At 30.0% G+C, this 19,373-nt stretch overlaps 1 protein-coding gene across 3 annotated transcripts in view; it reads right to left on the minus strand.

Annotated features, from left to right (window-relative positions):
• Positions 1 to 19,373, minus strand: part of LOC134681014 (uncharacterized) — a 117,257-nt gene that overhangs the window by 37,996 nt on the left and 59,888 nt on the right. For all 3 annotated transcript variants that reach the window (XM_063540382.1, XM_063540375.1, XM_063540390.1), the window contains one exon: positions 933 to 991. In XM_063540382.1, the coding sequence (XP_063396452.1) occupies positions 933 to 991 (59 nt within the window). The remainder of the gene's footprint in view (positions 1 to 932; positions 992 to 19,373) is intronic.

Raw genomic sequence — 19,373 nt, forward strand, 5'->3', positions numbered from 1 at the left:
GTCACCTGTTTTAAAATTACATGGTATCATTTGCGCCAAAAATAAAACATATGATTGCACCAATTAAAAGAAAAATCAGTTTCCTCCTCCTATATTGGACTTGGAACCGGCAGTTTACACAGCTTGTTTCCTTTTCTAAAGCACACTTTCTTCTTACCGCCTTACTACTTCCCAATTTAATGTATGTAGTAGTTTGTAACTTCACTTTATTGTCCAAAAAGACAAGCATTTAAAGGTGAAATACATAAAACAGTTCATAATAATTCCTGTGGAATACTTCTGTTCCATTTAATACTGATAGATAGAGTTTCAGCCCAAACGGATGGTGGGAACACAGCACTGTGTCATCAACATATTGTGGCTAAAAAATAATCAGCAAAAGCTTCTATTTTCTTCTCTTTTTGGCATATTTCGTAATAAATATTCAGCAAAGCATTAATGCTTCTTCTCTCTCTGTACATGGACTGTCTAATGCACTTCAAGTCATTTCTCTCCAGTTGCTCATCTTCATGGTGAAATATATCTCTGAACATATGAAACTTTTTAAGCCAATAATAAGAATAAATAATAAGAATTAATATTTATGATATACATGTGTACAGGTAAATTGGCGCAAACCAGTTCCGAATATTGGCGCAATTGATACATTTGGAAAACAAAATTTGGCACAAATGATACCCCTGAAAAACAGTAATTGGCACAAAAGGAGTGTTGCCATTGGGGTAAACTATTTAAGAACTTGGAGCTAGATGTTCTTTCACGTTTACTTGTCATGCAGACAACACAAAATAGGGTCTCATATGTTTGCTTTCAGCCATTAAATTGCATTATTTTTGTAAGGGTTTTATTAAATCATGCTTAGATGATGTTACTATTAAAATAAACAAGATAATAACACATATCAACATGGTCAGGGATGACTATATACATACCAACAAGTTTGATGTTTCTTTTCTTCTCATCTAACATGATGTTTTCCATCTTCAGATCCCTGGAAATAAAAATATAGTCCTTTCATAGTTTTTGTTTGTTTGTTTGCTTACTTTTAAAATGTCATCTCCCGCTAATACATCTCATTTTCTTAAATTTCAAATTATCTTAAATATAGTTGCATGAAAATTCTTAAAATTGATGCACAATTGTATAAAATACATGTTAACTTGGTGAAAACAGTCATTACGTTTATATATAAATATATATATTAATATATAAAAGTGTCAATAGAATTTTCATGCAAACTTAGTGATACATGTATTGTCTTGCCATATAAACTTTTTTTAAATATTGGATGTTACATTATAATTTTGAACATAAAGTTCACCAAACCAAAAATTGTTAAAAAAATCTGCAAAACGTTTTTCACCTATGTTTAAGCAATGCCATCTACTTTTTTTTAGATTCAATTTTTGGTGATTGCTGAAATCAATTGGCAAATATATTCAGAACACCATTTTTAAGAAAACATCATGGATTAGTTTGGAGATATAAAGTTTTACAATGAATTTTTGTGCATTTTATGCAATTGTTCATGCATCGGAAGAATATTTAAGGAAAAATGAAAGAAAACAATATTTTTTCAATATTAAGCTATAAATCAAGTTATGTCGAAGTATTGTGGCTATTATTCTCATGTTGTATAACAAAGAAATCAGAATCTGTAAAATTAGTGAACTTGTTGATACAGATCAGTTCAATGGCCTGATATTAATACAAACAATCATCTATATGTAGTTTAAGGCTGAGTGCATCATCTTGTTGTTCAATACATGTGATTTGCAAGTGCACATTTAAAGACATATATTGTCTATATGTAAATAACATGTTCACAGCTGTACAGTACCATAATTAGTATAACAAATAGTCAATATCTAGTGCAACTAAATATTACACAGAAATAAATCTGAGTACAAGATTGAACAGGAAAACAATTTTTATCCTATGAATAACAATTTTTGTTTAAGAATCATTTCTATTTTCTAACAGAGAATCGTTGCCTGGTATACACACTCTTTAAACAATGACCTAGAACCTGTATACAAAACAACATTGTAAACACCCTGATAATACTACCTATAGGTATAGACCTTAAACAACAAAATAATAGCTAGGTGATGGTAGACACGACAGCATCATAGACACTAACGGATTAACAGCTAACTGTAAGGCATTCAATTATCAAGCTTGAGAAAACTTTGATTAAAAGGTTAAATCGGAGATATACCAAATACACTAGAATGGATTAAAGAAGGTTTGGCTCAAATGATGTCTTGATTGATATAAATTACCCGTGATCTTTGGTAATATTAACTAAATGATAGCTTATCTAAAGTTTATACATACAATGGTTATGCTGCTATGTAAAGCTTAACATCCACCCTGATCTCTCCTGACTTTAGCTTAAATAATTGATGGTCTTTTGTCAGTAGATTTAAATGTCATATTAAATCTATATCTACTCTATCCTATTGACATGCAACTTTTCTGTCTTATAATATCTAATGAGTTATCTATCTTCCCTTGTATATCACTCCTTGGTGGCATTTTACTAAGTAACCATCAAATTCTATTCAAAGTTTCTAGCAACAAGAGTTTGATTATCAAAATGATCTACAGTAACTTATATGGTACATAATTTATCTATATACAAATGTTTCAATACTGGCCTAGTTTATATTGTGTTCAAGTTTGATTGTTGATTACATAATTGTCAAGTGGCAGATATTTCAGTGGGTCAGTTTTCCCAGACAACAAGCTGCCCTGATAAACCTGTCAAGAATCATGTTTGCAAGGGTACTTTAAAAGAGGGATTAACAAATTTGCAGTTAACAGTATTTACATATCTGATTACCAAAAAAACCTGCTATAAAGACAATTCCCCCTCCCAAAAAAAATACAACTACTAATTTTCCAAAATGAAAAAAAAAAAAAAAATATTAAAATTTGCTGGTTTAATAAAGCAAAGCATATCTGAATTAATCAGCTGACGGCCCATCAGACAGTTGATACATCTTTATACACAAAATGAAATGAATGCTTGTCAATTTGATCCATTCAATAAAGTTAGTACCAATTAAACTATCATATCTGATGGAAGATTTTCTTATGAGAAAAGCAAACATTCTGAGAACATCATAAATTTTCAATTTCCAAGCCACTTAATGGCAATTTCAGAGTGAACATTTTTCAATTACCAGCAATAATCCATTTCAATTGTTAGTATAAAATTGCTGAAAAGTCAAAATTATCTTTCTACCTGCTTGAATGATAATTAGATATTAACGTGAACTGAAATAGACGTCAATTATTCTTTTTTAACTTGAAAACGACACATAAACCCTGTCCACTATGAAAAAACATCAATGAAGAAAATTGCTGTAAATTGTTCACCTTAAAGTGACCTACTAAATTCTTTCTTGTTGATGAATGCGTTATAGAAATGTACATGATTATGAATTCAAAGGCCTACTTAGTCCAAGGATGATGGTCAGATATCCACTATAAAACTAAAATATCCCCTGGTCAACGTCCATGTACCTAGTAACACCTGACTTCGTGTCAATGAACACTAAATTGTCCCTTAAATGACTTCTGTGAAAAATTTCATGTTTATCTATGCAGGTATGAAAGCTATTAAAAATATGCAGGATCAAATTAAGATAGAATTTCATTGACTTCCTTTTAACATTTCTCATAAATTCTCAATCAGTCAGTCATGTGGAAGTACAAATCAAATTTTTTACAATACAATCTCTAATAATTTTAAATATTTTAAGAAAAAAGTTTCAGCTAAAAATGATTGTTTAGTCTCTCTCTCTCTCATAGCCACATTTTGTTAGACAAACTTTTTTTAAAACTCTTGGAACTGTTAATTCTTTGATGTTTAACCTTGAATATAAAATTTATGAAATTGGTCATGTAAGTAATTAACATCAAACTTCTCAAAAATTTATTGTTTTGCAACATATATTGCATTTTTAAATTATTGAATGCTCATCTTTATTAAAGGTCAATATTGTTGACTGTCTGTCTCAAGTTAAGATCTTTCTAATGAGACTGCCTCCTTAGATTCTCTTTTCTTGATCTTCATAACCATGTCTTTTTAATATGTACTTTCATTAAATGACTTAAACATAATTCAAAAATAAATTTGTGAAAAAAATGTTGGAGTTATGTCCCTTTAACCATGAAAATCAAAAATCAATCATAAATTAAAATCTGAGATACCACGAAATAAAGTTATCTAGGAAACTACTCAGTTTTTTCTCAACTGCTCGACCATCTGTCTCAGCAGTTGCAGCCTGAATATGATGAGTTATAGAACATTCACAAATTCCCTGGCTATGTTTATATACCTTGCTATGACAACCTGGCTTTATGATTTGATTAATCAGAGGACAATTCCAGAACTACTAGCAGCTAGGGACTGAGTTAAAATCATCAATCAACAGTATTTATAAAATATTGGCTTAGTTGTCAGATAATCAAGTCTGCTACAGAGGCCTCAGAAGAGAGTTTGTCACATTCCAGTTTATATGCATTATTTTCCCACTGCAATGCTGACTATGAAAAATAATATGTACAGACATATTGTTATAACTATATAGCACTATTACTCGAGTACAAACTAATTTAACGTCTGAGAACTGATATCATTAGTTCAAGGTCAGATGAACCCTGTCAGATGGAATATTTTACTATTACAGACACCATACAATCATTCTATACACCCGATATAGTAAATCCATTCCTTAAAGTAGTTGCCATACTGACATAATTACAATGAACTACCAAGGAATTAAATAAGGTGAAGGTAAAGCCTGGTGAACTCTGTATGACCTATTGAAATTGATCTTAATAGAACAAATATAGTTGATATTTTGCTCATAATGACCAAAAAATCATGTAATAGAAATAATATAGTGCTCATTGATCCATACAAATGAGGTCAAGGACATTGAAAATATGTCAGACATCTCTATATCATATATGGATTATCCATCTCTTCTTTCTTAAGAAACAAAAGTTAAAGTATAAGATTGTTTGATTTGGTTCTAAACAAAAATTTTATTTCATTCTTTATATGCATGAATTGGATGTTTCAGCAGGCTAAATGATGATACCTGTATACATACCAATCAATCAGTAACAAACATTATTTATTCATTATTTCTTCCATCTCAAGGTTAAATAACCTCAGTCTTATATTCAATTCAAAACAAACCTAATTTAAATTTCTGATTTTCTGTATTTTTTTTCATTCAAACCAAGAAAATGGTTTATACTTGATTACTTTATATAAATAACATATTTGTAGACCAGAACATGTTGGATCTAATCAACTACTTCAAGTTTACATTCTAACAGAATCAGTTCTGCAACCTTGATAAAAAATATATAGTTTAATTACTAAATAAAATGCCTGATGAGATTATAAATTGTCATTCCACAGATGTTTGAGGTATTTAGAGATGAATCACTTTATACCCTTTGATTGAAATCTTCACTGTAAAACACCACATACATATTAACTGTAAATTTGCCACATGTATATTTCCTGCAGAAATTAATGAGGTGTGAAATATGGGCATCATTTAGTTGGTACCATATCTGATAATTGTTACATTATTACCTTTTAAATGCTTTATGTCAAAAAATGCTCTACATCTGAATCACCAGTTTTTATGATTATTAAATTACACCATTTATGACAGAAATTTAAAAGGATATACCCATTTTGAGTCATATCCATAAATTTAAATCGCAACTATCAAGATCTCCATTAATTTAAGCTATAAGAGCGAAAAGGTCAAATTGGGTCTTTTGAGAGATTTGAACTGAGGGAAAAAGCCTAAGATACTCTGAACAAAGTATTGACAATTTAAAAGACTCAAGTCACAAAGGAAAACAATTAACTTTTAAACAAAAACTTGTTTTGAATCAGTTTATTTTTGGCACAATGTATAAGCTTAACTAGATATCCTGCGAACAAACCACTCTAGATGCTGTTTTCTAATCTTACCTAATTTTGTTACAAGAAACAGAAATACATCACTGAAAGTCTATTATTCTATCAAGTATAATTAAACTATATACGAGATCTCAGATTTTTCATTATTTAGAGAATTGGGTTCCTCTGGCAAATCATTAATTGTTTCTGTTATGTGAATTCACATTTAGACATTTTAGAGGTGGACATATTGTTTATTGTTGAAGACTGTATGTTGCAGCTAAAAAAATATCATGAAAATCATTTTGATGATGAGAACGATGAGAACATCTTGGAAGTAAAACATCAATATAATATTAAATGAAAGCCAGATGCCTAACATCTCTCAACTTGAAAATAATAATTATACTGTGTTTATATATTTATGAAGTTTCCTGAAAAAATCAAAAAAAATCTTATAGTCAAAGATGTGTTATTAGTTTTTTTAGCAGTCATATCGTCTGATAATCAAATAGCATATGTTTACTTTGTATACTAACAGTAGAAATAGAAACAACAAATAACTGGATTATAAGAGGGATTTCAGAATCAAGTGTGAAGCCATCAGGACTACCTGATCAAGGTCTCCAAATAAAATGAGGTTATCTGAAGGACATCTAAAACATGCTAACAATTAGTTACATAATACTTCAAAGGCCTCTTATTTACCTGCACATGCAAGAAAATGCATGTAATTACAGGTAACAGTCAATGTAAAATAAATAAATAAATGATTTTACAATGTTTAAAAGACCCACAATCAGGAAACTGTATCAACTAAAGCATGTTTCTTTTATGTCAAAATGTAGGCATTAAAAAGATAAAAACATTTAACTAAATTAAAATTCTTGGTGTAAAAAGTATCTTCACTTTGCCCTAGCAAACTTCCAATTAGGTAATTAAAGGCTGTGCATGTGAAACTGTCATTCAAACAGTAGGGAGCATGTCAATTACATGTGATCTGATCACTAGTATCCCATGCCTAACATTTTTATGCATACAACTGCAAATTTTTCACTTCTAATTAAGACTCTTTCACTACCTTTATAGCAGTTAATGGTCAAAGTCAGGTCAGCTTCGGCCAGACATAATAAAACTGACCAGGTATCAACCTTTCAACAGATGTGAAATGGACATGAAATTAACAAAACCTGCTTACCATCTTTTGTGGTCAAAGGTTTTCTTGATATCAAAGGGAAATTAAGCATGACTGCCATATTGATTGGGGAGCCTATAATGATAAACTCAATGGTTAAAAAGATGCCTAGTTTTCACATCAGCTTACCATGTATAAAGAGGGGAGTGACAAGAGCCAAATAAATGTTGAAAACCACTGATTAAATTATTGAAAATGTACGATGCCATAAATCATCCGGACAGCCAAGTGATGGCCAGTGGGAGTTCATGACTTTCTCCTAGTACTCTTATAGAATTCATTTTCATTTCTATAGACATTTCTTCTTTTCATTCTTCTTTTAATCCTACCAATATGTGATGTTTTGCTTAAATTCTAGATATAAGACCAAAACATATCTATTGTATAAAACAAATTTAGAAACCTTGATAAAGAAATAAAAATATGTAAATCATATTTCATTATGTACTTTGCATTACAAAGTGTAGAAGAATTTAGCTTTTGGACACATTGAGACACTCAACGTTCATTATATCACATATTTCTTGTATGATTTGTCATCCCCGATCATCATAACAGGGTATTTCCTTAATGGAGAGGAAGTTTATCTATGATAATTATTACAATGGTTTCAAGGTAGGCTAGCTAATAAAAGTGATAACTTATTAATTCCAATACAAATGTCAACATACTTAATAGGATACCTGATCAAAATATAGGTATTAATAGGTATACAGTACAAACAGGGATATATACAGATTATTCCTACATCAAAGGAATCGATGTATATATACTTATGTAGATAAATAATAAACTAACACATACAAAGACAATAACATTAAACTTATCTTGAAACAGAGCTTAGATACAAACAGATAGATGAAGTCATACAAATTTATACATAAATTCTTAAATTGAACAAAATTCTGCAGATAGAAATTGAGAATTTTTTATTATTTTAATGGTTATTTATGATTTTCTGAAAGTTCTGGCATTCCTCTGATTTTGCTATTGAGCAGCGATGACATCACATAAAAAGAACATGTAAAAAAATAGATGGAACGAAAAAAAATTCCAACTTATACTGTAAAACTCATTAATAAAACAGTTTTCAAATGATGCAATTTTCAATAGGCTCTGAGCTTAATAAGTGCAGCCTTTGGTGCGCTTTAAAATTTGAAGATTGAAATATCACATCAAAGTCGATGCAGTGGTATAAACTATATTAATACATGTATCCTATTTTTGCATCTTTTAGTACCAACTAGTACCAGATAATAATCAATATAAGTCCTTTCTATTATTTTTTATAGTTTCTTTTTAAAAAGTAATAAATTTCACACTTTCCCTTGTGAAATGTTGATAGATGTCTCTATAAATAGACAATAAAATTTTATCTCTAAAACCTTTAATAATAATTTAATATTTCTGTACAATTTTCCAAAACGGGAAATAAAATAGTAAATAAATGATTGAAATCATTTAAAAGTGACATTAAAATGTTTATTTCCTATCCACCAACTGTTTGAAATAAACTAGTATGTTGCACATGACAAATTTCACTATATCAATAGTATTTTTCTCTCTATGTGTAAATATTTTTTAACCACAAGTAATTAAAATCAAGTGTGCAGGTATTTTGTCTCTTTCAAACAGAACATGTTTTATCACGATTTTTGCCCGACTGTCACCAAATATGTAAACATATATGCCATAAGTATAACATAAGTTTTAAACTGTAATCCATTGCCTACAGCAACCATCAAATTGACGCGTCAATCTCCTTAAATATTAACTATATCAAGAAAAAGTTTACCGTCCCTATCAAAAACGGAAAGCCGAACTATCAAACCCCTCCGCAGTTGTCAAGATTGAATGGCGAGATCGGGATGTAATTGTTTATATGAAAAGATAAGCAGTTCATCCTTTTATTGACTTATCAGAAGTCACACCTGAGGGTTTGAACCAAATTAGACATACCTTTGTACATCTATTCATGGTCCTTGTAGGATACCAGATCTATTTAGTGTATTCCCTTATGGGTGTGTTTTAATCTATGAGAGATGTGTATTCAAACAGCTTGACCATTGTACCTATTAAAATTACCAAATTAATTACAGTTAAGCATTCACATGGCGGCAAGCGATAAAGTATCAAATCTATAGAATAGAACCCACATCAAAAGGAATTTGAATCTGTTGTTATATACTTATATAAATATATTGGAAGTAGGGTAATAGGTTTAACATCATCAAACTGCACTCAATAGTACTACCAAAGCTTTCTATTATAAATGTACCCAAACTTTCCATCCCAAAGATGAAAAGTTCAAAATGATCAAAGTTAAAAGTCACTGTATATCAATCTGTAAGCATGAGATCACTTTTTATAAAGACTTATAAAGTAACAAGTGCAGAAAAAAAAAATTCAAAGAAAAGAAAAGAAAGTGAATCAATTCGCATCAGTGCTAGGTTACCTTAAAAATTTTCAATATTATGATACAACTTAATTTTGACAAACATCTTATCCATTACCAAAAAATGAGTGGAAAATTTCACCTGTGGATGGACTGTGGTGAGTTGTCACCCTATTGACAAGGATTGACTGCTTTCGAGGATTGATTTAACAAACCTTTGGTCCTTTAAGGCTTTCCAAGATAGAAAAAATAAGGTTTGCCGACAAAAAGAGTACAAAATCCTGTTGTCAAATAGGGCATAAAAATTGACACAATTACAAGCATTGTCATTCATTTCACAAACAAATTTAATATTAAAATCATAAAAATAAAAATATCAATAAATTAAATTGCATATTTCAAATGACAAAAAAATTACCAAGATTTTTATCAAAGTATGAAAAATCAATCCATTAAAATAGCCTCCTGAGAAATAGTTATAATTAGTCAACGCCCTGTATAGACTAAGGATATTCCTGACAACATCGGGTAAGGCAAGATGTACAGAAATATGTGACACCCAAACTATAAAACCACCAAACCATGATAAACAATTTCAATTTGTTAAATCATGTTGAAAAGTTAAGTATCATGTACACACCGGCTGATAAACTATACATAATTATACAATTGTTCTCTATGGACTACAGGGGTCTGATGTACTGCACTATATACCATTAAACATCAGTACAAGTATCAAAATTATACCTGTCATTTCTGCATGTAAAAAAATGGAGAATTTTATCAGTGTTTTAATCTTGTGTGATCTTGGTACGAGAATAATAAAATCTGTTACAAATATGATTTAATTGATGCAGTCATGTAAGAGGTTACGTTATTGATGACTTTTCAAATATTATGTTTGATATGATGACAATTTGGTAAATTATGCCTTAGGCTGTCACAATCAAAATTATAAAGATCTAAAAAAAATATTTGTTGAGGTCTGCCACAAGTAGAATTATTAATGAATATTGACTAACAAACTTGTTTCCGGTAGATACAGGGTTTGTATAGTTTACAGTATTTTGTTATTATGCTGCTGGCAGCTCTAAGATGACCATTTAAAAGCACACACGGGCAGTCACACACACATATATATCCAATAAAGGAAAATTAAAATTCCGATCAATATTTCATTACGACCTTGACATTAAGAACATGGTTTACTTCAATGAAGAGGATGCAGGTTGTAGAGGTGCTGATGGGTTGAGAGAAACTCGGTTACTGAATCATAGTTAACTACTAACACTGCTAATGCTGATTCATATCTAATAATATATAGATATCTACCAATAATAATTTGATCTAATAGCAGTAATTCATGTTTACATATATATACAAGATATCAGTTTTATTTTAGTAAAATACACCAGATGATATACCCTGCTATTTTGATGAGAAAATAATGATTGTTTTATTTTTATGATAGTTCAGACGCAATCATAATAATACTAAACGAATCTGTAAAATACATTTTACTGCAACAAATGCATAAAACAGAGTTGCATTCAATTTGATTTCAGTCTGGTCACTACATATTTGAAGTGTGTACAGAATTTATGCATTAAGAAGCAGAGAATGCACTGGTTTGACCAAACTGCCAGATTACTGACATGAAAGTTTAAAGTTGTGGTATTTCTCTTGTTTTTAGAAAAATTACAAAAAAGAGTTTCCGACTTGAGTGAATTATATTTACTTATGTCTGTTATGTTCACAGATGATTTACTATTGCTATGTTTGTTATGGTTCAATAGTTATGTCATTTTTATACAGGGATAATAAAATTATACAACATTAAAACCCAGGTAGTCACAAATATTTCTTGTACTTCTGTAATAATTGCATAATACTTGAACAATTTGACAAAATCAAGTCATATTTATCCATCTAGCAGATGTTCCCTTACAAATATGTTTAATTTACTGAACAAAATGTGATTTATTAAAATACTACATGCAATTTAAATCAGTTATTTCTGCTCAACAGGATGACTGCACGTATCAGTCATTGCACAGATGCACCAAGGCTTGAATTATTGGTATTAGAGACGCACATTTTTAAATGGTTAAGAAATCATAAATCATGTCACAAAAGTCAACAGTATGAAATGATCAGTCTAAAAAATAGTCATTTAAAGTATATAAAAATAGGTGGAAAAAAATACATGTACCTATCTCTGCAATACAGGAAAAAGATATTAATAGATAGGTAATTTTACAGTAACTTTAAAGTATAGGTTCTCTCTCTTTTTCAAGGAGGTGTCTTAAAAATATTTCCCATCAGAAATAGCTTTAATTGACATAATTGTAGTTTAACTGTTTTTACCTAGTGGCATTATAATATTGTTGTTAATTTTCAGCATTAAATCATTGACTAAAAGGTGAATACCTTATACAGTAGATGATTATAACATAAATAACAATAAAATAATGTCATACCTACAATAAAAACTGTTCAATTAGATAGAAAAAAGAAGGATGCATACTAAAAACTTGCAAATATATAGGGTCATACATTTTATTTGTAATATTCAAATTTTTGGTCAGTCAATGACCAAGCAAGCTAATTATAGGTTTGGGTGTAGGTAACCAATTCTGTTTATCTAAGAACAGCTGTAAGTAGGACAAAACAGGGACATAAGTACTAACAACTGAGTCAGTAACCCTACATACGAAAATAGTTTCTCCAAAAAAATATATAAACAAGTATAATTCTCCTATCCTGTTTCCTTATTACTCATCAACTGACATGATTTCTCTCAAGTGTTTCTATACATATATCCTATATTCCAGTGTCTCCAGGCAAACTGCTGATTCATCACAAACTGATGGTACCAACTCTGCAGGGGGTAATACCTACATATCACAATATATATACAACTTTTTCATGGGAAACTGATCTGTGAGAAATCAACGCTTTAGTGGAACACCTGTACATTTCATTTTTTCTAACTGTCTTAACTGCCGACATATGTTTGGATGCTTAAAAGACTTTTGTAAAGATAATCAAATGTAAATTGATGGGAAATAATCATGCTTGTTCATATAACTGTGTAAATTGAAAGTTATATGATTCATAAATTGCTGGAGCTAACAAATAGAAAGAGTACACTTGAGGCAGACAAACTTGTCAGATATCATAAATATCTCAGACAGCACACATCTTCACAGTTTATCAATAAAACAGCAGTTGGGGGTTTTCAAACAATTTACCCTCAAAGTAACTAGCTATTATATGTAATTAAAATAAATAAGCAAATATTTTTTAATACACGCAAATCATTTTTTTATGTTTATTAATTTCATTTTTGTTTTCAGGATCAAAACAAGATACGTTAATATAGTCATTACTGTGAAATGGATTAGAAAGATTTATAACTTACTAGTTTTTATCACTGGTGTAGGTCCTAAGTTAATATTACTGAAGTCTAATTTTATTAGTAGAATAGTCCTGAGGCAACAGTTTAATTATCTACTATGTGATAAAACAGTACATGTATTTATTAATTATCTACTATGTGATAAAACAGTACATGTATTAATTAACAAAACTTTTAAGATAGAGTTATTTCCCTTTAGCCATAATCTTCATTTTTAATTTTGAAAAAATATCACCATCTGACATCTATGAATGAACATGAAGTAGATATCAGTTTTTTGAAAAAAATGTTAAAAAAAAATTATGAAGAAAAATAATGAATTGTTTTCTTCTTCAAAAGATGAAAGTAAGTTTTGTACTACTATCTATCACACATAAAAACTAGTTACAAATTCTTCTCATTATCAGTTTTATCAGTTACTTTTTGTAACTATATCTTTTATAAAATTTTCATCTGGATTTGTAGGTATTCAATTTCTGGAAATAATTTGGCAGGCACAATATTCAAAAACAACATTGGCACTAAAATCAAAAGGAAATAAAGATATGTACGATGACCATGACCTTTAACCTTTAAAGGACCATTGCTTAACCTGCATTAACATATTGTTGACCACAAATTTACCTTATAAAAAATTCAATATTTTTGGGAATTTTTCCTGGCTTTCTGAGTAATTCCAGTAAATATAATATGTAACATGGAAAAATTAGATGCTGTATGATTTCCAATCAGACATTGTCTGATGGTATCCACAAGAGACCAAAGGATTCGTCAGAAGTTCAAATTGTATGTTATATAGCCCATTAACTGTGAATAACATTCTTTCTAAAATTTGATAACCTTTTAAGGTTAAGAGGAAAAGCACCTGAATGTTTTAAAAAAAATCAAGTTTATCAGAACTATCTCGTGTCAAAAATGCTCATTTTCAATCGTGTTTACTGATGAGGATTGTTTGTAACAGACACTTAGTCAAGTGGGACATGATTTTCATCGTCGCTGAACATTTTTCTCAGTTTTGGGACAGAAAATCAATTGGAGACTGTTTGTTGTGTCTGCACATCATTTCATTATTGCACAAATTCATCAAGAAGAAAATTTAATGAAGTGTACTATCAAACATTGTGTACAAGTCAAATTGATAAAGATAAATACATCAGGCCTTTATAACCACTTCGGTAAGAATGACAAAAACTATTTATTACAAAAACATAATTACATCATTGCCTTGTTAGATCTTAGAGACATTTATATTCACTGTCCATTGTTAAATCCCATGCTTAAGGTTATCAGTTTTAATATTGTTGGAGTAGTCAATACATTGTATATAAATAGGAATTAATAAAACTTTGAGACAGCTACCCAATTTTCTAATACTTCATGCATTAAACATATTCAGAAAAAAGATAAAAATACAATCAACAAGTAAGAAGATGCTGCAAAACGGTTGAATCAGGTTGAAATGTTACTGTTCCTCCATGGAGCTACAACTCTCATTTAATGTCCAAATTATGGTTGACATGGCTGCATCTTAAATGTACATGCTCCTTATATAAGCATGGTGTTGTTGTTGGATGAAGAAGTAAAGGTTAACCCTATTCTTTTACCCCAGTCACTGGACCATTAATCTATATATACTGTTGATAAGATAGGTGAAATCTAACTGTACAACATATGCAATCTTTGACCTAAACAATTTTCAGTTTTGTATGTTATATTGCACAAAATGATAATCTCCAAAGAACTTCAAAGAAAATACATGGTTATTTCCCTAGTTTTTCTAAAGATATAATTGACTTGAATGTATACCTTGTATACTAAAAATGTCAACTGCATTCTAGTTTTTATTTTATTTTGCAAATAAAGGCAAAGAATTTCATTTCTATGTAGCCTACTATGGGTGGTCGTATCCTTATTCACACAATTTTCGCTGACCATGCAAATTCATGGACAGGTGTAACAGTTTAAAGGGACTAAATGTATTCCTTAATCTTTTGACATCAATTTCAGCCAATACACCCGGTAATATGAATCATAATAAATGGATTATTTTAAACAGAGTTCAGCGATACATCAAGGTGATCACAAGAAATAGGGTAACGAATATCAAATACAGTGAGTCACATCAACCCCCTTTTTAATCCAAATTTAAACAACAATTCGGTTGCTTATATTATGATAAAACCTTTTGTTGATTTTTAAATGATTTGAAAATATTTGAATGTGTCATCCTGTCGGAATCTTTTTTAAATTGCCTTCAGTTCATATCTTTAACAAATTTTATTCAAATTTCTCAGCGTTTATGTGGAAGTATTTCTCTTGTAAATATAACCTTAACTATCTAAGCAAACATTTAAAATAATGAAATTTTATTTGAATGAGTGATCAATTTAGGAGATAACTGTATTGTATTTTAAGCTTGGCCTTCGTAAAACGTAGATTTTACTGTCGCAAATTGAGTTTACCTAGCGACGCGGAGCGGAGATAGGTAAACGGATATTTGCGACAGTAAAATCAAGTTTTACGAAGGTCAAGCTTAAAATACAATACAGTTATCTCCATTCTAATGCCGCAACTTAAAATAAATGTCATCTAATAAATATTTTGGCTTAAAAATGGCGTAAATGAAAAAGTCCGCGAAACTGTCGCATTGTCTTTAGAGTCTTAACAATGTGACGTCATGTGTTTACTCTGGATGTCAAACATGAATACTAAACGTATTTTTACTTTTCGTACGCTTCATAATGGTTTCAATATAGACAAAAAGAAGATTTTGAGGCTCTAAATGTGAATATCTTGTTTATTTTTTGAGAAATTGCATATTCCCAAAACAGCGGAATTCAAAATGGTGGATTTCTTAGTTACGGACTGGTAGAACGTGGAATCTAACCCCTCAAAATATTTATCAACGTCCAATGAAAATTATCGTTACAAACTAATTGCATTAGAATGTTAAATTTCTCCCCGTTACATTTTAACAACAAACCACAAAATGCAGTTTTCAATCACTTATGGAAATTGAAAGTAGCAAATTCATTTCAGCTTAAATCAAAATATGTGACCTAGTCCTCAATTTCTTAATTGTTATATTGATAGAATTATTTTCACAAAACATTTATCAAGCATCCATGAAATAAAATTGAAATTTGTTCAATGGAAAGACCTGTTTCAATTTATCACATTACATAACTATAAACTTCCATAGTTAAGTTACTCCATTAAAGGATAATAACTTCTATCAAGTCTAACTTTATAAATATTGTTAAATTATATTTTTTTTGTTAATTAAAGAGAAATGCATTTGAATTATTTACAAAATTCATTCAGAAAACGTGGATCATTTTTACACCTGAATCTACTTTCAAGGCCACATACCAAATCAGTTTATGCATTATTAATCAAATAATTTAATTACAAAATTTTCCATACATAGTCAATATGCAAAAAAGAGATTAGACACAAGAATTTGTACAATTTAATAAATAACTTCTTTGAAGTTGACATTTTTTGGCATCAAAAATGAATTCCCAAAATTTTCTTGAACAAAATATACCCTCAACAAAAATACCAGACCATTGATTCTAAAAATGGATATATGAAAAATATTTCTATTTTAAATACAATAGTCGGTATTATTAATCTTCAAGAGAATGTGAAACCTTTTGTCTTTAATCAAATGAATGCTTCAAACAATTCAATACACATAATTCTGAAATGCAAAACTACTGTTAATCTAAAGATAAGTTAAACATCAAAGGCGGATTTTTTAGTCAAGATTTAATCCACAAAACGATGACAAAAGCAAATGGAAGTTTTAATTGAAGATATACTCCCTCCTCACGACACCTTGAAATAATTATACAAAAAGTAAGACCACACATAGAACAGGCTGCAAAAAAGTATATAAACATATGATTTCTTAATTACATGTAGGTATATTATGGCAATATGATCTTTAACTTTCATCATCTTTAAGGTGGTATGAACTACCACCATGGGAAAGAAAAAAACATTTATTACAAAGCTAAACACAATGATTTGTGTCTGATAAGGGTGTTTAAGTTATCAAAGTTCTATATAATCTATTTCTATTATAGGGTATATGAACCATGGGGTTCATCTTATGATAAGGCACTTTAAATTTCACCGAATTTTTGGTCACTTTCCATTTTTACAAGAACATAAAACCTTTTAATCATTTTAGCAAGCAAATATTTTGATAACTGTTAATCTTCAGCGTGAATGAGTCAGTTGGTTCAACAATAACAGACATAATTCAGAGATGACCAATACACCTTTCTTGTGGTCAAGCATTCAGGTCATGTCAACTTTAAAAGTACCCTGTGGGATCAGAACATAGCCTTTGGGAAAGTTATTATTTGATACAAAATAAGTCTGTATAATTCCATGAGATGGCAAAAAACCAACAGTTCAACAGTTTAATTGTAAAGGTTTCATGGTGCAGTTGTGTAATACTGTGGGAAAAGTAATGGTTAGTGTCACAGAGGGCCAAACCAATGGTGCCTAGTGAGGTACTTGAGAATATCACAAGTGTTGACAGATAATTGCTTGATGATACAACTAGAAATGAGGAGAAGAGAAGTGATGTTCTATGACAAAGATCCCTCTAAGTTAGGGTCACAGTCTGCAAGAAGACAAATCACAATGCCAAGACAAAGTATTTCAACCTGAAGCCAACCAGTCTTTAACTCCTTAATGCTGCATGCTATAAGCAGCTAGAAGCAGCAAATACTAATTTTAAAGTCCTTTATTTGGCCTGGCTCAAGGGTTCAAACCCAAGACTTCACACACTCTTAAAAGCAGACACAAGAACATGAAGTGGTCTTAATGAGAGAAATCTTCATTTTAGAATTGACATCAACTGGTCCATTTTTTAGCCCTTAATTCAAGTACCATCTTGAATTTGCATGGGGCTGTAAAGCAGCCCCAAAACCATTAATTTCAGCATGTCCATGGCCCCTTTCCTAATGTAATCCTAGACCAACACCTGGTATAATTTGATATGCTTACTTTTGATCTTGTGCATTTAGATAATTTAAGTTACAATATCTACATGATTATTTCATACCAATGCATTACACTTACTTCCATTATCAGAAGAAAATCTTAGGCAATAAATCTGAAAGGCGTTATTATCTTCAATTAAATTATTTTCAATGCAATTTTAATTTACATTGCTTGAATCAATACCATGAGCTTGCAGTATAAAAATGGAATTTAAATGGAATTTAAAAAAAAAATACAATTTTAAATAGACCAATAAAGAATTGGAAAATGAAAAAAATCACATAAAATAAATGAATAATTTAGATTTTTGTCAGCTGTACTCATGATCTATTAGTCCACCTGAGTCTTTGTTTGTTTTAGTTTAACAGTCTATCTATGTATCAAGCAAACAATCAGAAAATCTTCCTGCCGATACCCCTAATCTGCCAAGCATACAAAATGATATCCTAGGAATGAATCAATTTTCTTTCATTTTCCTTGACATATATTGGAGAACATAATTGTGGTTAAACCACTGATACTTTTATCTTAGTGACTCATCCCAACACTAAGTGTAATAAGTATTTGCTTATTATAGACAATTTTTATGGATTTAAATAATATTTATTACCCTACTTAATCAATATTTTTATTTTGTTCAACATTATAACCTGAAATTAGAGGAGAATTTGGATCAATTTCGTGATATTGCAATTTGCATGCTTTAATACTCTTAATACCTTTTTTTTTCTAAAAAGCACAGCTTAAGATTTTCTTTTTATTTGGAATGGACCTCAGGACCGTTGCACAGGGTCTTGCTCTATAATAGCATATAAATAGACCATCACCTTCAGAACACTGCACATATCTACAAGTTTTTATAGGCATTCTGAGTGACAGACCAGACCCTTATAAATTACTCAAAGTTTTATTTTCCATTGTTGTCAGTTCATCTTTCCCCTTTTTCAATACACCTGCCTTTGTGTTTTATCTATTTGCACATGCAACTTTTTTATGTTCTGATTTTTATACATGTTTAAAATTGCTATTGATTAAATTTATTTTCAATCATACTACAACCTTATCTTACAATTTTTATGTTTTTTACCTATTTTATGTCTGTTTGTTTTGCTTACACATTGTGGTAAATCATAATGAAATTCAATGTTACTGCAATATAATTGAGAGGTTTAGCTAGCTATAAAACCAGGTTTAATCCACCATTTGTTTTCCATTCTTTAGATGTAATTTAGTTTTGATATTGCCATTTCATAAAGGGCTTTCAGTTTTGAATTTCACTAGAGGTTCAGTATTTTATATTTTATTTTCACAATACAACACCTGGTGTTCTTAGGCAACAAGCATACCATTTTGTGTCCTTTAAATGCATTCTGCATTGGCTTGAGGTATA

The sequence above is a fragment of the Mytilus trossulus genome, chromosome 1, assembly GCF_036588685.1.
Source record: "Mytilus trossulus isolate FHL-02 chromosome 1, PNRI_Mtr1.1.1.hap1, whole genome shotgun sequence".
In the NCBI taxonomy this organism is placed as follows: domain Eukaryota; kingdom Metazoa; phylum Mollusca; class Bivalvia; order Mytilida; family Mytilidae; genus Mytilus; species Mytilus trossulus.